The sequence below is a fragment of the Notolepis coatsorum genome, assembly GCF_963971535.1.
Source record: "Notolepis coatsorum genome assembly, chromosome: 2".
In the NCBI taxonomy this organism is placed as follows: Eukaryota; Metazoa; Chordata; class Actinopteri; order Aulopiformes; family Paralepididae; genus Notolepis; species Notolepis coatsorum.
In genome coordinates this window covers 55,554,607-55,579,929 of record NC_140166.1, presented here as the reverse complement: position 1 = coordinate 55,579,929, position 25,323 = coordinate 55,554,607, and the positions used below count along the sequence as shown (strand labels likewise).

The 25,323-nt window shown below is 46.8% G+C and overlaps 1 protein-coding gene across 1 annotated transcript in view; it reads right to left on the bottom strand.

Annotated features, from left to right (window-relative positions):
- prtga (protogenin homolog a (Gallus gallus)) overlaps positions 1-25,323 on the bottom strand; it is a gene marked incomplete at both ends in the record, with an annotated part of 151,053 nt that overhangs the window by 107,583 nt on the left and 18,147 nt on the right. The window contains 2 exons of the mRNA XM_084308158.1: positions 360-493; positions 3,971-4,115. Coding sequence (XP_084164284.1) covers positions 360-493; positions 3,971-4,115 — 279 coding nt within the window. The remainder of the gene's footprint in view (positions 1-359; positions 494-3,970; positions 4,116-25,323) is intronic.

The following is a 25,323-nucleotide window of genomic DNA, read 5'->3' as shown; positions in this document are numbered from 1 at the left end:
GAATGGCCCTTCTAAGGTTTCTCTCCTCCACACTGCCTGTGGAGCTTTTTTCCCTATTGTTAGGTTTTAGTGAGTTTTTCCTTACCTTCGCGTGGGGTATGTCTGGGAGTGCTTGCATTCTTTCATTTATTTGCATTCATCTAAAAATGTTTGCACCTTATGGTGTTCTTGTTCTGTTCCTGACTTATTGTTATGTTTTCTTCTTGACTTGTTTAAAGAAGATCTGTACGGCCCATGGGGACATTAACGTGTGTTGTCGGGCCCTATAAATAAATTTGATTTGATTTGATTTGAACAGAGTGCTAGATCACACACCTTTAAATGACGACTCCACTCTAACAGAGTGCTAGATCACACACCTGGGGTGACGGTCAGCGAAGCCTCTGAGCTTCTCCGGCGGCTGGCGATGTTGGTCGCGGTGCAGCGGTAGTTCCCCGCATCGCCCCTCCGCACGCCGTGGATCTGGAGAACGCCGCCGGGCAGGACCGTGATTCTGGAAGTCATCAAGAAGAACACGCTTTTATTCTGGAAGTCATCAAGAACACGCTTTTATTCTGGAAGTCATCAAGAAGAACACGCTTTTATTCTGGAAGTCATCAAGAAGAACACGCTTTTATTCTGGAAGTCATCAAGAAGAACACGCTTTTATTCTGGAAGTCATCAAGAACACGCTCTTATTCTGGAAGTCATCAAGAACACGCTTCTATTCTGGAAGTCATCAAGAACACGCTTTTATTCTGGAAGTCATCAAGAACACGCTTTTATTCTGGAAGTCATCAAGAAGAACACGCTTTTATTCTGGAAGTCATCAAGAACACGCTCTTATTCTGGAAGTCATCAAGAACACGCTTTTATTCTGGAAGTCATCAAGAACACGCTTTTATTCTGGAAGTCATCAAGAACACGCTCTTATTCTGGAAGTCATCAAGAACACGCTTCTATTCTGGAAGTCATCAAGAACACGCTTTTATTCTGGAAGTCATCAAGAACACGCTTTTATTCTGGAAGTCATCAAGAAGAACAAGCTTTTATTCTGGAAGTCATCAAGAAGAACAAGCTCTTATTCTGGAAGTCATCAAGAAGAACAAGCTCTTATTCTGGAAGTCATCAAGAAGAACAAGCTCTTATTCTGGAAGTCATCAAGAAGAACAAGCTCTTATTCTGGAAGTCATCAAGAAGAACACGCTTTTATTCTGGAAGTCATCAAGAACATGCGCTTTTATTCTGGAAGTCATCAAGAACACGCTTTTATTCTGGAAGTCATCAAGAACACGCTTTTATTCTGGACGTTTTCACAGATTATACCTTCATATCCAGACAATCTGCTCCAGTCCAGTGTATTAATAACCTGGTTAGTTAGTTACCTGTCAGTCCAGTGTATTAATAACCTGGTTAGTTAGTTACCTGTCAGTCCAGTGTATTAATAACCTGGTTAGTTAGTTACCTGTCAGTCCAGTGTATTAATAACCTGGTTAGTTAGTTACCTGTCAGTCCAGTGTATTAATAACCTGGTTAGTTAGTTACCTGTCAGTCCAGTATATTAATAACCTGGTTAGTTAGTTACCTGTCAGTCCAGTGTATTAATAACCTGGTTAGTTAGTTACCTGTCAGTCCAGTGTATTAATAACCTGGTTAGTTAGTTACCTGTCAGCTCAGTGTATTAATAACCTGGTTAGTTAGTTACCTGTCAGTCCAGTGTATTAATAACCTGGTTAGTTAGTTACCTGTCAGCTCAGTGTATTAATAACCTGGTTAGTTAGTTACCTATCAGTCCAGTGTATTAATAACCTGGTTAGTTAGTTACCTGTCAGTCCAGTGTATTAATAACCTGGTTAGTTAGTTACCTGTCAGCTCAGTGTATTAATAACCTGGTTAGTTAGTTAGTTACCTGTCAGTCCAGTGTATTAATAACCTGGTTAGTTAGTTACCTGTCAGTCCAGTGTATTAATAACCTGGTTAGTTAGTTACCTGTCGGTCCAGTGTATTAATAACCTGGTTAGTTAGTTACCTGTCAGCTCAGTGTATTAATAACCTGGTTAGTTAGTTACCTGTCAGTCCAGTGTATTAATAACCTGGTTAGTTAGTTACCTGTCAGTCCAGTGTATTAATAACCTGGTTAGTTAGTTAGTTACCTGTCAGTCCAGTGTATTAATAACCTGGTTAGTTAGTTACCTGTCAGTCCAGTGTATTAATAACCTGGTTAGTTAGTTACCTGTCAGCTCAGTGTATTAATAACCTGGTTAGTTAGTTACCTGTCAGTCCAGTGTATTAATAACCTGGTTAGTTAGTTACCTGTCAGTCCAGTGTATTAATAACCTGGTTAGTTAGTTACCTGTCAGCTCAGTGTATTAATAACCTGGTTAGTTAGTTACCTGTCAGTCCAGTGTATTAATAACCTGGTTAGTTAGTTACCTGTCAGTCCAGTGTATTAATAACCTGGTTAGTTAGTTACCTGTCAGTCCAGTGTATTAATAACCTGGTTAGTTAGTTACCTGTCAGCTCAGTGTATTAATAACCTGGTTAGTTAGTTACCTGTCAGTCCAGTGTATTAATAACCTGTTAGTTAGTTACCTGTCAGTCCAGTGTATTAATAACCTGGTTAGTTAGTTACCTGTCAGTCCAGTGTATTAATAACCTGGTTAGTTAGTTACCTGTCGGTCCAGTGTATTAATAACCTGGTTAGTTAGTTACCTGTCAGTCCAGTGTATTAATAACCTGGTTAGTTAGTTACCTGTCAGCTCAGTGTATTAATAACCTGGTTAGTTAGTTACCTGTCAGTCCAGTGTATTAATAACCTGGTTAGTTAGTTACCTGTCAGTCCAGTGTATTAATAACCTGGTTAGTTAGTTACCTGTCAGTCCAGTGTATTAATAACCTGGTTAGTTAGTTACCTGTCAGTCCAGTGTATTAATAACCTGGTTAGTTAGTTACCTGTCAGCTCAGTGTATTAATAACCTGGTTAGTTAGTTGCCTGTCAGTCCAGTGTATTAATAACCTGGTTAGTTAGTTACCTGTCAGTCCAGTGTATTAATAACCTGGTTAGTTAGTTACCTGTCAGCTCAGTGTATTAATAACCTGGTTAGTTAGTTACCTGTCAGCTCAGTGTATTAATAACCTGGTTAGTTAGTTACCTGCCAGTCCAGTGTATTAATAACCTGGTTAGTTAGTTACCTTTCAGTCCAGTGTATTAATAACCTGGTTAGTTAGTTACCTGTCAGTCCAGTGTATTAATAACCTGGTTAGTTAGTTACCTGTCAGTCCAGTGTATTAATAACCTGGTTAGTTAGTTACCTGTCAGTCCAGTGTATTAATAACCTGGTTAGTTAGTTACCTGTCAGTCCAGTGTATTAATAACCTGGTTAGTTAGTTACCTGTCGGTCCAGTGTATTAATAACCTGGTTAGTTAGTTACCTGTCAGTCCAGTGTATTAATAACCTGGTTAGTTAGTACCTGTCAGTCCAGTGTATTAATAACCTGGTTAGTTAGTTACCTGTCAGCTCAGTGTATTAATAACCTGGTTAGTTAGTTACCTGTCAGTCCAGTGTATTAATAACCTGGTTAGTTAGTTACCTGTCAGCTCAGTGTATTAATAACCTGGTTAGTTAGTTACCTGTCAGCTCAGTGTATTAATAACCTGGTTAGTTAGTTACCTGTCAGTTCAGTGTATTAATAACCTGGTTAGTTAGTTACCTGTCAGTCCAGTGTATTAATAACCTGGTTAGTTAGTTACCTGTCAGTCCAGTGTATTAATAACCTGGTTAGTTAGTTACCTGTCAGTCCAGTGTATTAATAACCTGGTTAGTTAGTTACCTGTCAGTCCAGTGTATTAATAACCTGGTTAGTTAGTTACCTGTCAGTCCAGTGTATTAATAACCTGGTTAGTTAGTTACCTGTCAGTCCAGTGTATTAATAACCTGGTTAGTTAGTTACCTGTCAGCTCAGTGTATTAATAACCTGGTTAGTTAGTTACCTGTCGGTCGCCAGAGGTAAAGTGACTCGGTTGAGCTCCCAGGTGATGATGGGGGGAGGGGCTGCAGAGACCCTGCAGGTGAACCTGGCCACTGAGCCCTCCGTCACCACGGTGGATGCTGGCTGGACGAGGAAGGGGGAGATACCTGGGAAACAAGCACAGAGCCACAGGTCAGCGACCAGCTTCATGAAGAACGTCGTCTTTCCTGCGTGTGAAAGAATTTGATTGTTTCATATTTGACGTCAATCGAGAGCAACACCACTTTTTATTATATTAAATTTTTCACCCATCTACAGTTTATTTCACATTATGAGAGAAAAGGATGTTGCATAATCATGATCACCTTTCGTCAAGCTAGGAGTTATAGTATATCTGAACATAGTATATCTATGGAGTTATAGTATATAGTATCTGAACATAGTATATCTATGGAGTTATAGTATATCTGAACATAGTATATCTATGGAGTTATAGTATACAGTATCTGAACATAGTATATCTATGGAGTTATAGTATATCTGAACATAGTATATCTATGGAGTTATAGTATACAGTATCTGAACATAGTATATCTATGGAGTTATAATATATCTGAACAAATAATTAACGCACATCCTCCGTTCCTTGGCGCTGAGCCAAACTGTAGAAACAGTAATACATAGAACACAAAGCGGGGCTCGCAACTCACTCATGATGCTCCAAGGTGTTTTAATTGACAAATTAATAGCAGATACAACATTTCGACCCTTCCGGTCTTTTTCAAGTATAAACACAAAACACAAAATTACATCTTTTTATACAGGAAATTAAATTGATTAGCTATCAGCCCCACCTGGTGATCAGGGGCGGTCCCAAGACTTGCATGTTTTTTTTATACATGTTTACATGATTTAGTAACAATTTATCTTTTACATTTGACCATTTTTAGAAGGAGATTTTTTTGAGAAATATATATATATTACATATTGAACACAGTATTAGACATCATTTAAAGATAGGCAGAAGTGTGTAAGGTACTTTCTTTTGGACCCGGTCCTAGCCACTGAAAACAAAAACAAAAACAAAAAGGAAAAAACTAAGTCTCTATCTATTGACTGTCTCCCTCTATTAATTAAATTTACAAATAAGGTCTAATGTCAAAGTCCTCATTGAGTCCTGTTGGTGCCATCGTTTTAAGATAATGGATCCACCATACTTCTCTCCTCAGTAGGAGATGATCTATATCTCCCCCTCGTCTTGGAAGATGCACTCTCTCTATTCCAAGGTATCTTAGCGATGAGACATTGTGGTGTGCCTTTTTAAAATGTAAAGCTACTGGGCTTTTTTCATCCCCATTCCGTATCGTACTCCTGTGTTCAGCAATACATGTTTTTAAAGCATGTGTTGTCTTACCGACATATGCTTTACCACATGGGCACTTAAGCATATAGATTACATTGGTAGTTTTACATGTTATTTTGCCTCTTATTTTGATCTCTTTCCCAGTTGTTGGGTGATAGAAAACCGTGCATTTGTCTGTAAAGTGACACTGAGCACACAAACCACAACGTCGGTGTCCATCTGGCAGGTCAGATGTGTCTGATGTTAGGTGCTCTCCTATAGACTAGTCTAGGGGGGGATCTGAAAAGATTTATCCAATATTGGATCAGAACTGAGAAGATTAAAAAGGTTGCCTAGAGGCGAGTATTGTGTAACACACTGTAGGTTGTGCAGAGGTAGTTTTGTTTCTTGTAGATTGTAAGCAATCTTCTTGGGTTGTATGACCTACTTTCAAAGCTGCTTTTTCTACAATGTCCTGTGTTTTAAACATCGTTTTTAAAGTATCTGTCTGGTCCTGAAAACACTCATCTGTGCTACAGATGCTACGGAGCCTGTAGAACTGGCTGAGAGGTAAACAGTTTTTTAGGGGAGTGGGATGAAATGAATCACTTCTTCTTCCCCTCAGCCGCCAGGCTAATCAATGCCTCAGGTCCCCCCAAGTGACACTGGCACAATGACACTGACTGCACTGCACTAGTCCGTACTGGAACTCTGCACTCTTCACTTTATATATATATGTATTTTATTGATTAATCCTCCACTGCACTGTTTCGTTTCTTGTCATGTGTCTGTGTTGGTGTTGTTTACTGTGAAAAAATTAAATAAAATGCATACACTGTATTGCTGCAACAATTACCAATGTGTTTTACACAAATGGCTCAATAAAGGAATCTGAATCTGAATCTGAATCTGAATAGAGAATTTCTGTAACAAGGTTTTCTGTATACATCCGTTTGGAATGTTCCATTGTCTTTTTTGATTATATAATATCTAAGAAATTTACTTGGTGTTGGTCATACTCCATAGTAAACTTTAGATGTTCATTTTTGGCATTGAGGAAATTAAAGAATTGTATCAGTGTCATTTCATCCCCTGTTTTTATAATCAAGTGAATTTGTTTTCTGGTAGTAAACGCTTTCTACTAAGTGATTCTCAAAGCAGTAAAATTCAGGATCCATTAACATCGTTACTCCCCTCCTCCCCCTCCCCTCTCCTCCTCCCCCTCCCCTCTCCCTCCCCTCCTCCCCCTCTCCTCTCCCCTCCTCCCCTCTCCCTCCCCTCCTCCCCCTCCCCTCTCCCCTCCTCCCCTCTCCCTCCCCTCCTCCCCCTCCCCTCCCCTCTCCCCTCCTCCCCTCTCCCTCCCCTCCTCCCCTCCCCTCTCCCCTCCTCCCCTCTCCCTCCCCTCCTCCCCCTCCCCTCTCCCCTCCTCCCCTCTCCTCCTCCCCCTCCCCTCCCCCTCCCCTCTCCCCTCCTCCCCTCTCCCTCCCCTCCTCCCCCTCCCCTCCCCTCTCCCCTCCTCCCCTCTCCCTCCCCTCTCCCTCCCCTCCTCCCCCTCTCCCCCTCCTCCTCCACCGCTCAGCTTAAAGAAGCGACAGAACAGAGGCTTCAGGTCAATAATGTGTTAAAATAAATCTATTTCAGCTGCTGGTCTTTGATGCCACACGAGAAAGGGTTAACCCTTTCACTACCACACTACAGAAGGTTAACCCTTTCACTACCACACTACAGAAGGTTAACCCTTTCACTACCACACTACAGAAGGTTAACCCTTTCACTACCACACTACAGAAGGTTAACCTTTCACTGCCACACTACAGAAGGTTAACCCTTTCACTACCACACTACAGAAGGTTAACCTTTCACTGCCACACTACAGAAGGTTAACCCTTTCACTACCACACTACAGAAGGTTAACCTTTCACTACCACACTACAGAAGGTTAACCCTTTCACTACCACACTATAGAAGGTTAACCCTTTCACTACCACACTACAGAAGGTTAACTATTTCACTACCACACTACAGAAGGTTAACCTTTCACTACCACACTACAGAAGGTTAACCCTTTCACTACCACACTACAGAAGGTTAACCTTTCACTACCACACTACAGAAGGTTAACCCTTTCACTACCACACTACAGAAGGTTAACCCTTTCACTACCACACTACAGAAGGTTAACCTTTCACTACCACACTACAGAAGGTTAACCTTTCACTACCACACTACAGAAGGTTAACCCTTTCACTACCACACCACAGCAGGTTAACCTTTCACTACCACACTACAGAAGGTTAACCTTTCACTACCACACTACAGAAGGTTAACCCTTTCACTACCACACTACAGAAGATTAACCCTTTCACTACCACACTACAGAAGGTTAACCTTTCACTACCACACTACAGCAGGTTAACCCTTTCACTACCACACTACAGAAGGTTAACCTTTCACTACCACACTACAGAAGGTTAACCTTTCACTACCACACTACAGAAGGTTAACTCTTTCACTACCACACTACAGAAGGTTAACCTTTCACTACCACACTACAGATGGTTAACCCTTTCACTACCACACTACAGAAGGTTAACCCTTTCACTACCACACTACAGAAGGTTGAACCAAGATGATATCAGCCAAATGAAACTAGAAGGTTGTTCTCAGGATGCGCTGCAGGTGAGAAACAGGAACGTGTGTCCTGCACGGCGCTGAACCATCGGGATGTTTGTGAGGAGGGCCGAGCGAGCGAGCGGAGCAGCATTCCTCCCCGCGAGCACAAAGAGGAGCGGAGCATCTGTCCTCCAGCGGCCTCACCTCTGCCCTCCGACCCCGGGCCGACTCACCTCTCCCCTCTGACCTCCACAGATCCCAGCTAACACACAACTCATCTGAGGGGGAGCGGTCCCCATGACCACCATGATAACCATGCTGCTCAAACTGCTGATTCAATCACTGCACAGCCTTTTACACCCCCCCCCCTATTGCACTACCCCCCACCCCCCCTCCCTACTGCCATCACCCCCCCCCCTATTGCACTACCCCCCACCCCCCCTCCCTACTGCCCCCACACACAACACAGCAGTCTCTCTCCCACACAACACAGCAGTCTCTCTCCCACACAACACAGCAGTCTCTCTCCCACACAACACAGCAGTCTCTCTCCCACACAACACAACAGTCTCTCTCCCACACAACACAACAGTCTCTCTCCCACACAACACAGCAGTCTCTCTCCCACACAACACAGCAGTCTCTCTCCCACACAACACAACAGTCTCTCTCCCACACAACACAACAGTCTCTCTCCCACACAACACAACAGTCTCTCTCCCACACAACACAGCAGTCTCTCTCCCACACAACACAACAGTCTCTCTCCCACACAACACAGCAGTCTCTCTCCCACACAACACAGCAGTCTCTCTCCCACACAACACAACAGTCTCTCTCCCACACAACACAGCAGTCTCTCTCCCACACAACACAACAGTCTCTCTCCCACACAACACAGCAGTCTCTCTCCCACACAACACAGCAGTCTCTCTCCCACACAACACAGCAGTCTCTCTCCCACACAACACAGCAGTCTCTCTCCCACACAACACAACAGTCTCTCTCCCACACAACACAACAGTCTCTCTCCCACACAACACAACAGTCTCTCTCCCACACAACACAGCAGTCTCTCTCCCACACAACACAGCAGTCTCTCTCCCACACAACACAGCAGTCTCTCTCCCACACAACACAACAGTCTCTCTCCCACACAACACAACAGTCTCTCTCCCACACAACACAACAGTCTCTCTCCCACACAACACAGCACTCTCTCTCCCACACAACACAGCAGTCTCTCTCCCACACAACACAGCAGTCTCTCTCCCACACAACACAACAGTCTCTCTCCCACACTGACATAACAGTTCTTGATGAATGACTCTTGATGAATTGAAAACGGGGGACCCTGATGTAAACAAGACGAAAGTCTTTCTCTGGTCTGCATCCTCTTAAAAATGTTGTGTATTATTGAGCTGTACTGTACTAGTCTGTACCCATGCTGCAATCTGTTAATAAAGTTTCATTTCAATCAATCGATCAAACAGTCTCTCTCCCAGTCTACAAGAGCCGAACTGAGACTTGCTCACTGCAGGTTATTACCTATAATATATATATATATATATATTAGCTAGTTAGCTCATCTGTATGCCATTGCTACAAAACAATCTCATCAGAAACACTGATTCTGAATCTGATTGTTTTAATCTTATCTATACATATTAGACACAGTGCACACTATGTGCTAAATGACCCAGCGTGCCAACATTAAGTGAGTACTAGTGCACACTATGTGCTAAATGACCCAGCGTGCCAACATTAAGTGAGTACTAGTGCACACTATGTGCTAAATGACCCAGCGTGCCAACATTAAGTGAGTACTAGTGCAGCACTATGTGCTAAATGACCCAGCGTGCCAACATTAAGTGAGTACTAGTGCACACTATGTGCTAAATGACCCAGCGTGCCAACATTAAGTGAGTACTAGTGCAGCACTATGTGCTAAATGACCCAGCGTGCCAACATTAAGTGAGTACTAGTGCACACTATGTGCTAAATGACCCAGCGTGCCAACATTAAGTGAGTACTAGTGCAGCACTATGTGCTAAATGACCCAGCGTTCCAACATTAAGTGAGTACTAGTGCACACTATGTGCTAAATGACCCAGTGTGCCAACATTAAGTGAGTACTAGTGCAGCTACAGTCAGACCCAGATGAACGTGAGACGGTCGTCCTTATCTCCTCGCTCCTCTGGTTGCAGATGGTCTCGCTAACGTGAGCCGCTCAGCAAACACCAGGTCAGCGGACGGGTCAAGTCTCAACAAAGGTTCCCTTAGAAACCCTCTAAGCCCTTCTTCCTGGTGTCTCAGAGCGGGATGTTTTTATCTCATCTAGAGGTGAAACATAGCTGTCATATACATGTCTGAATTGCTTTTTTCAATAGGGATATTATGCACCGATCCCACTTTTTCAGTCCCGATACGATACCTGGGCTTTGGGGTATCGGCCGATACCGAGTACCGATCCGCTGCCCGTTGTTCAATTAATAAACTGTGCGCCTCACTGTGTGGAAGAGACTGGGATCATTCTTTTGTGCAACAAGGCGACATCAGGCTCGACTTAAAACATTACTTTCCTAACTTAGTGAAACTAAATGTAACAAATGAACACATAGATATAAATGTACTAAATTGCTATTTATAATTGTATTCATTATTATATAATATTATTATATATATAAAAAAATTATTTGATATATTTTTTGTTTTTTTCTATACCCGATCCAGCTATTTTAGTCATATCGGGGCCGGTATCTGATATCAATATCGGATCGGTGCATCCCTATTTTTCAATAAGTTGCTTTGGTCTGTATGTTGCAGACTGCGCTCTTGGCCGTCTCAGACACCATAGTAGAACAAGATTAATATAAATATCTCATCTCTCCACTAATCTATAACCTATATAATACCTATATAATATATATATTTTTTTTCAACTCAACCATCATCACAAACCCTCTAGATACTTGTACGACACAAAGCCTCTTCTAGTGACAGAACCCAGGGAGAAAGTTTACGTAATGAGCCTTTACAATGTTCGATGACCCCGTGACCCCGATGACATTAATAAAAGGCTCCTAAAAAGAGAAATGCTGAAAAGCCGCACAAATCAATCACTGGGAGGATGGATCCTCTGTTGCTGTGTCCTGACAGTACCCCCCTCCCGGGCCTGGCACAGCACCATTCAGCTCCCCGGCCTGGCACAGCACCATTCAGCTCCCCTCCCCGGCCTGGCAGAGCACAGCACCATTCAGCTCCCCTCCCCAGCCTGGCCTGGCAGAGCACAGCACCATTCAGCTCCCCTCCCCAGCCTGGCCTGGCAGAGCACAGCACCATTCAGCTCCCCTCCCCAGCCTGGCCTGGCAGAGCACAGCACCATTCAGCTCCCCTCCCCAGCCTGGCCTGGCAGAGCACAGCACCATTCAGCTCCCCTCCCCAGCCTGGCCTGGCAGAGCACAGCACCATTCAGCTCCCCTCCCCAGCCTGGCAGAGCACAGCACTATTCAGCTCCCCAGCCTGGCCTGGCCTGGCAGAGCACAGCACCATTCAGCTCCCCAGCCTGGCCTGGCAGAGCACAGCACCATTCAGCTCCCCAGCCTGGCCTGGCCTGGCTGAGCACAGCACCATTCAGCTCCCCAGCCTGGCCTGGCCTGGCAGAGCACAGCACCATTCAGCTCCCCAGCCTGGCCTGGCAGAGCACAGCACCATTCAGCTCCCCAGCCTGGCCTGGCAGAGCACAGCACCATTCAGCTCCCCTCCCCAGCCTGGCCTGGCAGAGCACAGCACCATTCAGCTCCCCTCCCCTGCCTGGCCTGGCAGAGCACAGCACCATTCAGCTCCCCAGCCTGGCCTGGCCTGGCAGAGCACAGCACCATTCAGCTCCCCAGCCTGGCCTGGCAGAGCACAGCACCATTCAGCTCCCCAGCCTGGCCTGGCAGAGCACAGCACCATTCAGCTCCCCAGCCTGGCCTGGCAGAGCACAGCACCATTCAGCTCCCCAGCCTGGCCTGGCAGAGCACAGCACCATTCAGCTCCCCAGCCTGGCCTGGCAGAGCACAGCACCTCCCGCCCCTAATATTATAATTTTCTTATTAGTTTGCTTTAATCCCAGTAACGTTAGCGAGCTAGCTAAATTATGCATAAATCGTGTTTTTCATATAAATCAATCTTCACTACGACTTTAAAGCGGTGGTGCGGCACGGTCTACGGAGACGCAGATAAAACTACCAAATCCACTCCGAGACAACGGAGCGCAGTGCTTATATGCCATTCTCCCTTTCTGTGTGTGTGTGTGTGTGTGTGTGTGTGTGTGTGTGTGTGTGTGTGTGTGTGTGTGTGTGTGTGTGTGTGTGTGTGTCAGAGCGTCCAGTGAGCTGCACGCTGAGCCCTCAGAACGTCAGAACCACTTGAGTGTGCTGCTCTGACACTGGTTGTAAATAGTTACGAGTGTTGTAGGCAGGGGTGTAGCTCCAGATTCTGGGCCCCATGAAAGAATGCATTTGTAGGCCCCCAGTGAATGCGTAAGTGAAAATTTCTTTGGCCATTTATTTATTGATGAAAACGCATAATATGGTTTTTACCTATACATTCGGATCAGCAGTTCAGCACCTGCACTGTTGGTGGGTGAGCCTAGTAAAGGATGTCGCATTGCGTTCATCTTCAGTGAATGGACCAATGCAATAGTCTACCAAAGCCCCCCCTCTCTCTATATATATCTCACACACACACACACACACACACACACACACACACACACACACACACACACACACACACACACACACACACACACACACACACACACACACACTTCAGAAACAAACATAGTATCAATGAGAGCATCAAAATTTGGGCCCCCCCCCCAGTGCTGGGCCCTTGGAATCATCCTAAGCTACCCCCCCCCCCCCCCCCCCCCAGCTACGCCCCTGGTTGTAGGTGCCTCCCTGTATTGTAAATAGTTATGTAATGTGTGTTGTCACTACTGTATGTATAATTATAAACAAGTGAATTTGTGTGTTGTAAATAAATATAGTTAATAAAATGTATTTACCTAATTTATGTGCAATCGTTTCATTTCAGCTCAGTGTAGAGAAATGCACCGATACTAACAACCGCCTTACTGCGCGCGTCTATGACGACACTGTTGACACCACGTATCCGTGACCCGCGCGCCCCGCGACAACACTAGTAGTCCCCCCCCCCCCCCCTAAGGGAACCACTGCATTCCCATGAGCAGCGTGAGCTCTCTGCGCGCTGGGGGGTGCGGGGTTATAGGAAGGCCTCTGCGCGCTGGGGGGTAGGGTGGGCGGGGTTAAAGGTGGTGGGGGGGCGCAGGGTTAAAGGAAGGCCGCTCTCCTCTCTTATCTCTCAGACAGTGGTGCCTTTGTCCCTGTAATCTGCTGCATCAGAGACGGGAAGAATCAATCTGAGTATCAGCTCATTGTTTCCTACTTTTTTAGTCTTTTGTTTCTCCAGAAAAAGCCGCTTGATCTGCGGGGACAAAGGAAATGAAAGCTATAAAAGTAAAATGTGCTAAAAGAGAATATTTAAAAAAAATATATTTAAAAAAGTAGACTCGCGGACTGCGACCGTCAAAGTAATTAATAGATAGATATATCCCAGAAACGCACAGAGACCCTCGCTCTGTCTCAAGAGCCCGGCATCTATTGAACCCGTTTAGAGTAACCTTTGACCTCTGGAACTGCCATCCAAGGAAACCATGGTAACCTTTTCATGTCCAGCAGAGGAGAACAACAAGATTCCAGACTCTTGAGTTATTTCATCAAGTTGTTTTCTCCAGGTCTCTCTCTCACTGGACCAACACTCCTTATTACTGCTGTTCCTCCAGGTCTCTCACTGGACCAACACTCCTTATTACTGCTGTTCCTCCAGGTCTCTCACTGGACCAACACTCCTTATTACTGCTGTTCCTCCAGGAGGTCTCTCACTGGACCAACACTCCTTATTACTGCTGTTCCTCCAGGAGGTCTCTCACTGGACCAACACTCCTTATTACTGCTGTTCCTCCAGGAGGTCTCTCACTGGACCAACACTCCTTATTACTGCTGTTCCTCCAGGTCTCTCACCGGACCAACACTCCTTATTACTGCTGTTCCTCCAGGAGGTCTCTCACTGGACCAACACTCCTTATTACTGCTGTTCCTCCAGGAGGTCTCTCACTGGACCAACACTCCTTATTACTGCTGTTCCTCCAGGTCTCTCACTGGACCAACACTCCTTATTACTGCTGTTCCTCCAGGTCTCTCACTGGACCAACACTCCTTATTACTGCTGTTCCTCCAGGAGGTCTCTCACTGGACCAACACTCCTTATTACTGCTGTTCCTCCAGGAGGTCTCTCACTGGACCAACACTCCTTATTACTGCTGTTCCTCCAGGTCTCTCACTGGACCAACACTCCTTATTACTGCTGTTCCTCCAGGTCTCTCACTGGACCAACACTCCTTATTACTGCTGTTCCTCCAGGTCTCTCACTGGATCAACACTCCTTATTACTGCTGTTCCTCCAGGTCTCTCACTGGACCAACACTCCTTATTACTGCTGTTCCTCCAGGAGGTCTCTCACTGGACCAACACTCCTTATTACTGCTGTTCCTCCAGGTCTCTCACTGGACCAACACTCCTTATTACTGCTGTTCCTCCAGGTCTCTCACTGGACCAACACTCCTTATTACTGCTGTTCCTCCAGGAGGTCTCTCACTGGACCAACACTCCTTATTACTGCTGTTCCTCCAGGAGGTCTCTCACTGGACCAACACTCCTTATTACTGCTGTTCCTCCAGGAGGTCTCTCACTGGACCAACACTCCTTATTACTGCTGTTCCTCCAGGAGGTCTCTCACTGGACCAACACTCCTTATTACTGCTGTTCCTCCAGGTCTCTCACTGGACCAACACTCCTTATTACTGCTGTTCCTCCAGGAGGTCTCTCACTGGACCAACACTCCTTATTACTGCTGTTCCTCCAGGTCTCTCACTGGACCAACACTCCTTATTACTGCTGTTCCTCCAGGTCTCTCACTGGACCAACACTCCTTATTACTGCTGTTCCTCCAGGAGGTCTCTCACTGGACCAACACTCCTTATTACTGCTGTTCCTCCAGGAGGTCTCTCACTGGACCAACACTCCTTATTACTGCTGTTCCTCCAGGAGGTCTCTCACTGGACCAACACTCCTTATTACTGCTGTTCCTCCAGGTCTCTCACTGGACCAACACTCCTTATTACTGCTGTTCCTCCAGGAGGTCTCTCACTGGACCAACACTCCTTATTACTGCTGTTCCTCCAGGAGGTCTCTCACTGGACCAACACTCCTTATTACTGCTGTTCCTCCAGGAGGTCTCTCACTGGACCAACACTCCTTATTACTGCTGTTCCTCCAGGAGGTCTCTCACTGGACCAACACTCCTTATTACTGCTGTTCCTCCAGGAGGTCTCTCACTGGACCAACACTCCTTATTACTGCTGTTCCTCCAGGTCTCTCACTGGACCAACACTCCTTATTACTGCTGTTCCTCCAGGAGGTCTCTCACTGGACCAACACTCCTTATTACTGCTGTTCCTCCAGGAGGTCTCTCACTGGACCAACACTCCTTATTACTGCTGTTCCTCCAGGAGGTCTCTCACTGGACCAACACTCCTTATTACTGCTGTTCCTCCAGGTCTCTCACTGGACCAACACTCCTTATTACTGCTGTTCCTCCAGGAGGTCTCTCACTGGACCAACACTCCTTATTACTGCTGTTCCTCCAGGAGGTCTCTCACTGGACCAACACTCCTTATTACTGCTGTTCCTCCAGGAGGTCTCTCACTGGACCAACACTCCTTATTACTGCTGTTCCTCCAGGTCTCTCACTGGACCAACACTCCCTATTACTGCTGTTCCTCCAGGAGGTCTCTCACTGGACCAACACTCCTTATTACTGCTGTTCCTCCAGGAGGTCTCTCACTGGACCAACACTCCTTATTACTGCTGTTCCTCCAGGTCTCTCACTGGACCAACACTCCTTATTACTGCTGTTCCTCCAGGAGGTCTCTCACTGGACCAACACTCCTTATTACTGCTGTTCCTCCAGGAGGTCTCTCACTGGACCAACACTCCTTATTACTGCTGTTCCTCCAGGTCTCTCACTGGACCAACACTCCTTATTACTGCTGTTCCTCCAGGAGGTCTCTCATTGGACCAACACTCCTTATTACTGCTGTTCCTCCAGGAGGTATCTCACTGGACCAACACTCCTTATTACTGCTGTTCCTCCAGGAGGTCTCTCACTGGACCAACACTCCTTATTACTGCTGTTCCTCCAGGAGGTCTCTCATTGGACCAACACTCCTTATTACTGCTGTTCCTCCAGGAGGTCTCTCACTGGACCAACACTCCTTATTACTGCTGTTCCTCCAGGTATCTCACTGGACCAACACTCCTTATTACTGCTGTTCCTCCAGGAGGTCTCTCACTGGACCAACACTCCTTATTACTGCTGTTCCTCCAGGTCTCTCACTGGACCAACACTCCTTATTACTGCTGTTCCTCCAGGAGGTCTCTCACTGGACCAACACTCCTTATTACTGCTGTTCCTCCAGGAGGTCTCTCACTGGACCAACACTCCTTATTACTGCTGTTCCTCCAGGAGGCCTCTCACTGGACCAACACTCCTTATTACTGCTGTTCCTCCAGGTCTCTCACTGGACCAACACTCCTTATTACTGCTGTTCCTCCAGGTCTCTCACTGGACCAACACTCCTTATTACTGCTGTTCCTCCAGGTCTCTCACTGGACCAACACTCCTTATTACTGCTGTTCCTCCAGGTCTCTCACTGGACCAACACTCCTTATTACTGCTGTTCCTCCAGGAGGCCTCTCACTGGACCAACACTCATTACTGCTGTTCCTCCAGGAGGTCTCTCACTGGACCAACACTCCTTATTACTGCTGTTCCTCCAGGAGGTCTCTCACTGGACCAACACTCCTTATTACTGCTGTTCCTCCAGGAGGTCTCTCACTGGACCAACACTGCTTATTACTGCTGTTCCTCCAGGTCTCTCACTGGACCAACACTCCTTATTACTGCTGTTCCTCCAGGTCTCTCACTGGACCAACACTCCTTATTACTGCTGTTCCTCCAGGAGGTCTCTCACTGGACCAACACTCCTTATTACTGCTGTTCCTCCAGGTCTCTCACTGGACCAACACTCCTTATTACTGCTGTTCCTCCAGGAGGTCTCTCACTGGACCAACACTCCTTATTACTGCTGTTCCTCCAGGAGGTCTCTCACTGGACCAACACTCCTTATTACTGCTGTTCCTCCAGGTCTCTCACTGGACCAACACTCCTTATTACTGCTGTTCCTCCAGGTCTCTCACTGGACCAACACTCCTTATTACTGCTGTTCCTCCAGGTCTCTCACTGGACCAACACTCCTTATTACTGCTGTTCCTCCAGGAGGTCTCTCACTGGACCAACACTCCTTATTACTGCTGTTCCTCCAGGTCTCTCACTGGACCAACACTCCTTATTACTGCTGTTCCTCCAGGAGGTCTCTCACTGGATCAACACTCCTTATTACTGCTGTTCCTCCAGGTCTCTCACTGGACCAACACTCCTTATTACTGCTGTTCCTCCAGGAGGCCTCTCACTGGACCAACACTCCTTATTACTGCTGTTCCTCCAGGAGGTCTCTCACTGGACCAACACTCCTTATTACTGCTGTTCCTCCAGGAGGTCTCTCACTGGACCAACACTCCTTATTACTGCTGTTCCTCCAGGAGGTCTCTCACTGGACCAACACTCCTTATTACTGCTGTTCCTCCAGGAGGTCTCTCACTGGACCAACACTCCTTATTACTGCTGTTCCTCCAGGAGGTCTCTCACTGGACCAACACTCCTTATTACTGCTGTTCCTCCAGGCCTCTCACTGGACCAACACTCCTTATTACTGCTGTTCCTCCAGGAGGTCTCTCACTGGACCAACACTCCTTATTACTGCTGTTCCTCCAGGTCTCTCACTGGACCAACACTCCTTATTACTGCTGTTCCTCCAGGAGGCCTCTCACTGGACCAACACTCCTTATTACTGCTGTTCCTCCAGGAGGTCTCTCACTGGACCAACACTCCTTTTTTTTTATCCACTTTTTCTCCCATTTTTTTTTCTATATTTTTTTCTCCCATCCCAATTTCGTATCATCCAATTCAACCCTCCCCTGTCACGAACGCTGTTTCTTGCCTCCCACAAGCCGGCTGCAGTGAGGACTAAGTCATACATAGCACAAGTCCCCTCCGGTACTTGAGGTAACAGCAGTCGCATCTTTTCACCTGCGCAGCTCGACCTCTCAGTGTCGAGGAGTAACGCGTGGGAGGCTCACGCTGCCCCCGACACTTCCTGATTCTACTGCGCAGGCGCACCAACCGACTTGTAGGAGTCGCTTGTTCACAACGTTCGATCCCCACCCTTCAGTTTTTCCCTCCCCGTAATACGGCCAATGTGTATTACTGCGGACGACCAGCCAAACTGAAAAACAATGTGGAGAGCTGGATTCGAACACGCGAATCCTAGCGTCTCCACACTGGTGGCGAGTGCCTTAGACCACTACACCACCTAGCCGCCCTGGACCAACACTCCTTATTACTGCTGTTCCTCCCGGAGGTCTCTCACTGGACCAACACTCCTTATTACTGCTGTTCCTCCAGGTCTCTCACTGGACCAACACTCCTTATTACTGCTGTTCGTCCAGGAGGTCTCTCACTGGACCAACACTCCTTATTACTGCTGTTCCTCCAGGAGGTCTCTCACTGGACCAACACTCCTTATTACTGCTGTTCCTCCAGGTCTCTCACTGGACCAACACTCCTTATTACTGCTGTTCCTCCAGGAGGTCTCTCACTGGACAGTGGCGGCCGCTGGGTACTTCGCCACTAGGGGCGCTATACCAAATATTTTGCGAACATGTACAGTACAGTACTGTACCACGCAAGACTCATGGCAAGACGTGAGCGATTCGACTCACGCTCACGGCAATGAATCGGTTCTTATGAACGAGTCGCTCAGCTGTTACTACAACAACACACAACCAGTCAAATAAAGTATAGTCTAGACTCTAATTCACAACTTGAAACACAATATAAATAGAAAAGTTAGAAACAAAACTCGCCCGTCTCCAAACACAGGCAGATCTCTCCCTCTCTCCTTCTCTCTCTCACACACAGCGTGACGTGGAATCGATTCGTTACACAATCAGACCTATTATATACCAAGAATAACTTCAGTATGAGTACAGGGCTGTACACATATTTTGCATATTGTTAAACGAGCCAAGGCTAGCTATTAAACTATCGATATGAATCGAAAATCTGGGACCCTGATGTAAACAAGACAAACGTCTTTCTCTGGTCTGCATCCCCTTAACAATTGTGTGTATTGAGCCGTACTGTATTGTACCCATTCTGCAATCTGTTAATAAAGTTCTCATTCATTCATTCATTCAAACATAGACGATATTGAACAAGCCATAATCCACGTATTTTCAATCCGAGAGAGCTGCAGTAGTTAAATCAATGAGCCATCGATAAATAAACAATCAGCAATGTCTCGCTTCATGAATGGCCAGCAGTAGTACTGCTCCTAAAAAAACTATTTACAACCGTTAACGTTAAGAAGAGAGAGAGAGAGAGAGAGAGAGAGAGAGAGAGAGAGATTTCTTCAACCTCGAACCTAAATTCCTTAGCAACCCGTGTTACCAAGTAAACAAATCACAGAACGATAGCCAGTTAGCCCGCACCAGCCTAGTAGTACTACTAACGTTAGCTCCCAGAACGATAGCCAGTTAGCCCGCACCAGCCTAGTAGTACTAACGTTAGAGAGAGAGAGAGAGAGACTCACTGTTTAGTTGAAACGTCCAGGGCAGGAAACGTGTATAATCCGCCATATAGCTTGTTAGCCAAGTGTTAGCTCAGCTGAGCTCGTCGACGTTAGCACAACACTCAACAAGTACATTCCTTTGTCCATTTCCGCTCGAACAGACTGCAAACTACCTGGCGTTCTATCGCCATGCTCTAAGACAAACTCTAACCTTAACCAACTTTGAAAGAGTGCCTAAGCTTAACAGTCTAAAGAACTTGCAGTCACAGCACGGCACGCTCTAAGACAAACAACAGTCCTAGTACCAGGAACCAAGCTAGAACTTGCTAGAATTGGAACATTAGAAATTGGATTCGGCCAATCAGAGATCGTCTCTGTGAAATTCTGCCATAGAAAAAAATACTGGCGTCGGCCAATCAGAGAGCGTCTCCGCGAAATGCGGCTATGGAAATTCTCACGGAAGTTCACGCTGCTTTCTAGACCGCTTCAAATCGCGCTCGGATTCCAACATAATAGTCATATTTCAACGCACAACGCCGTATGCACTGATTGGCTGTGACGGAGACAGCGATCAAACTGTGACGCGCACTCAGAGCGCTATCGCTTCTTGCCCGGGCGAGAAATACGAAAAAATAAAAAAAAACGTCACTTCCTGCCCATGAAAACGCTGTTTTTTTAATTTAGATAATAACGTTATATTGTGCATTGGAAATACAAACATACTTAAAATGAGTAAATATTATTCATTTTAAACATGTTTATATTATTTATAGGGCTATAAAACAAAAAACAAAAAAGTTTTTTTTGTTTCTTCTTCTCTCATTTAACAGGTGGGTCGGCGCCCATAGCGAGCCGCCACTGTCACTGGACCAACACTCCTTATTACTGCTGTTCCTCCAGGAGGTCTCTCACTGGACCAACACTCCTTATTACTGCTGTTCCTCCAGGAGGTCTCTCACTGGACCAACACTCCTTATTACTGCTGTTCCTCCAGGTCTCTCACTGGACCAACACTCCTTATTACTGCTGTTCCTCCAGGTCTCTCACTGGACCAACACTCCTTATTACTGCTGTTCCTCCAGGAGGTCTCTCACTGGACCAACACTCCTTATTACTGCTGTTCCTCCAGGAGGTCTCTCACTGGACCAACACTCCTTATTACTGCTGTTCCTCCAGGAGGTCTCTCACTGGACCAACACTCCTTATTACTGCTGTTCCTCCAGGTCTCTCACTGGACCAACACTCCTTATTACTGCTGTTCCTCCAGGAGGTTTCTCACTGGACCAACACTCCTTATTACTGCTGTTCCTCCAGGTCTCTCACTGGACCAACACTCCTTATTACTGCTGTTCCTCCAGGAGGTCTCTCACTGGACCAACACTCCTTATTACTGCTGTTCCTCCAGGTCTCTCACTGGACCAACACTCCTTATTACTGCTGTTCCTCCAGGAGGTCTCTCACTGGACCAACACTCCTTATTACTGCTGTTCCTCCAGGAGGTCTCTCACTGGACCAACACTTCTTATTACTGCTGTTCCTCCAGGAGGTCTCTCACTGGACCAACACTCCTTATTACTGCTGTTCCTCCAGGAGGTCTCTCACTGGACCAACACTCCTTATTACTGCTGTTCCTCCAGGTCTCTCACTGGACCAACACTCCTTATTACTGCTGTTCCTCCAAGTCTCTCACTGGACCAACACTCCTTATTACTGCTGTTCCTCCAGGAGGTCTCTCACTGGACCAACACTCCTTATTACTGCTGTTCCTCCAGGTCTCTCACTGGACCAACACTCCTTATTACTGCTGTTCCTCCAGGAGGCCTCTCACTGGACCAACACTCCTTATTACTGCTGTTCCTCCAGGAGGTTTCTCACTGGACCAACACTCCTTATTACTGCTGTTCCTCCAGGAGGTCTCTCACTGGACCAACACTCCTTATTACTGCTGTTCCTCCAGGAGGTCTCTCACTGGACCAACACTCCTTATTACTGCTGTTCCTCCAGGAGGTCTCTCACTGGACCAACACTCCTTATTACTGCTGTTCCTCCAGGAGGTCTCTCACTGGACCAACACTCCTTATTACTGCTGTTCCTCCAGGTCTCTCACTGGACCAACACTCCTTATTACTGCTGTTCCTCCAGGTCTCTCACTGGACCAACACTCCTTATTACTGCTGTTCCTCCAGGAGGTCTCTCACTGGACCAACACTCCTTATTACTGCTGTTCCTCCAGGAGGTCTCTCACTGGACCAACACTCCTTATTACTGCTGTTCCTCCAGGTCTCTCACTGGACCAACACTCCTTATTACTGCTGTTCCTCCAGGAGGTTTCTCACTGGACCAACACTCCTTATTACTGCTGTTCCTCCAGGTCTCTCACTGGACCAACACTCCTTATTACTGCTGTTCCTCCAGGAGGTCTCTCACTGGACCAACACTCCTTATTACTGCTGTTCCTCCAGGCCTCTCACTGGACCAACACTCCTTATTACTGCTGTTCCTCCAGGAGGTCTCTCACTGGACCAACACTCCTTATTACTGCTGTTCCTCCAGGAGGTCTCTCACTGGACCAACACTCCTTATTACTGCTGTTCCTCCAGGTCTCTCACTGGACCAACACTCCTTATTACTGCTGTTCCTCCAGGTCTCTCACTGGACCAGCACTCCTTATTACTGCTGTTCCACCAGGTCTCTCACTGGACCAACACTCCTTATTACTGCTGTTCCTCCAGGAGGTCTCTCACTGGACCAACACTCCTTATTACTGCTGTTCCTCCAGGTCTCTCACTGGACCAACACTCCTTATTACTGCTGTTCCTCCAGGAGGTTTCTCACTGGACCAACACTCCTTATTACTGCTGTTCCTCCAGGTCTCTCACTGGACCAACACTCCTTATTACTGCTGTTCCTCCAGGAGGTCTCTCACTGGACCAACACTCCTTATTACTGCTGTTCCTCCAGGCCTCTCACTGGACCAACACTCCTTATTACTGCTGTTCCTCCAGGAGGTCTCTCACTGGACCAACACTCCTTATTACTGCTGTTCCTCCAGGAGGTCTCTCACTGGACCAACACTCCTTATTACTGCTGTTCCTCCAGGTCTCTCACTGGACCAACACTCCTTATTACTGCTGTTCCTCCAGGTCTCTCACTGGACCAGCACTCCTTATTACTGCTGTTCCACCAGGTCTCTCACTGGACCAACACTCCTTATTACTGCTGTTCCTCCAGGAGGTCTCTCACTGGACCAACACTCCTTATTACTGCTGTTCCTCCAGGTCTCTCACTGGACCAACACTCCTTATTACTGCTGTTCCTCCAGGAGGTTTCTCACTGGACCAACACTCCTTATTACTGCTGTTCCTCCAGGTCTCTCACTGGACCAACACTCCTTATTACTGCTGTTCCTCCAGGAGGTCTCTCACTGGACCAACACTCCTTATTACTGCTGTTCCTCCAGGCCTCTCACTGGACCAACACTCCTTATTACTGCTGTTCCTCCAGGAGGTCTCTCACTGGACCAACACTCCTTATTACTGCTGTTCCTCCAGGAGGTCTCTCACTGGACCAACACTCCTTATTACTGCTGTTCCTCCAGGTCTCTCACTGGACCAACACTCCTTATTACTGCTGTTCCTCCAGGTCTCTCACTGGACCAGCACTCCTTATTACTGCTGTTCCACCAGGTCTCTCACTGGACCAACACTCCTTATTACTGCTGTTCCTCCAGGAGGTCTCTCACTGGACCAACACTCCTTATTACTGCTGTTCCTCCAGGTCTCTCACTGGACCAACACTCCTTATTACTGCTGTTCCTCCAGGTCTCTCACTGGACCAACACTCCTTATTACTGCTGTTCCTCCAGGAGGTCTCTCACTGGACCAACACTCCTTATTACTGCTGTTCCTCCAGGAGGTCTCTCACTGGACCAACACTCCTTATTACTGCTGTTCCTCCAGGAGGTCTCTCACTGGACCAACACTCCTTATTACTGCTGTTCCTCCAGGAGGTCTCTCACTGGACCAACACTCCTTATTACTGCTGTTCCTCCAGGTCTCTCACTGGACCAACACTCCTTATTACTGCTGTTCCTCCAGGTCTCTCACTGGACCAACACTCCTTATTACTGCTGTTCCTCCAGGTCTCTCACTGGACCAACACTCCTTATTACTGCTGTTCCTCCAGGAGGTCTCTCACTGGACCAACACTCCTTATTACTGCTGTTCCTCCAGGAGGTCTCTCACTGGACCAACACTCCTTATTACTGCTGTTCCTCCAGGAGGTCTCTCACTGGACCAACACTCCTTATTACTGCTGTTCCTCCAGGAGGTCTCTCACTGGACCAACACTCCTTATTACTGCTGTTCCTCCAGGTCTCTCACTGGACCAACACTCCTTATTACTGCTGTTCCTCCAGGAGGTCTCTCACTGGACCAACACTCCTTATTACTGCTGTTCCTCCAGGAGGTCTCTCACTGGACCAACACTCCTTATTACTGCTGTTCCTCCAGGAGGCCTCTCACTGGACCAACACTCCTTATTACTGCTGTTCCTCAAGGTCTCTCACTGGACCAACACTCCTTATTACTGCTGTTCCTCCAGGAGGTCTCTCACTGGACCAACACTCCTTATTACTGCTGTTCCTCCAGGTCTCTCACTGGACCAACACTCCTTATTACTGCTGTTCCTCCAGGAGGTCTCTCACTGGACCAACACTCCTTATTACTGCTGTTCCTCCAGGAGGTCTCTCACTGGACCAACACTCCTTATTACTGCTGTTCCTCCAGGAGGTCTCTCACTGGACCAACACTCCTTATTACTGCTGTTCCTCCAGGTCTCTCACTGGACCAACACTCCTTATTACTGCTGTTCCTCCAGGAGGTCTCTCACTGGACCAACACTCCTTATTACTGCTGTTCCTCCAGGAGGTCTCTCACTGGACCAACACTCCTTATTACTGCTGTTCCTCCAGGAGGCCTCTCACTGGACCAACACTCCTTATTACTGCTGTTCCTCAAGGTCTCTCACTGGACCAACACTCCTTATTACTGCTGTTCCTCCAGGAGGTCTCTCACTGGACCAACACTCCTTATTACTGCTGTTCCTCCAGGTCTCTCACTGGACCAACACTCCTTATTACTGCTGTTCCTCCAGGAGGTCTCTCACTGGACCAACACTCCTTATTACTGCTGTTCCTCCAGGAGGTCTCTCACTGGACCAACACTCCTTATTACTGCTGTTCCTCCAGGAGGTCTCTCACTGGACCAACACTCCTTATTACTGCTGTTCCTCCAGGTCTCTCACTGGACCAACACTCCTTATTACTGCTGTTCCTCCAGGAGGTCTCTCACTGGACCAACACTCCTTATTACTGCTGTTCCTCCAGGTCTCTCACTGGACCAACACTCCTTATTACTGCTGTTCCTCCAGGTCTCTCACTGGACCAACACTCCTTATTACTGCTGTTCCTCCAGGTCTCTCACTGGACCAACACTCCCTATTACTGCTGTTCCTCCAGGAGGTCTCTCACTGGACCAAC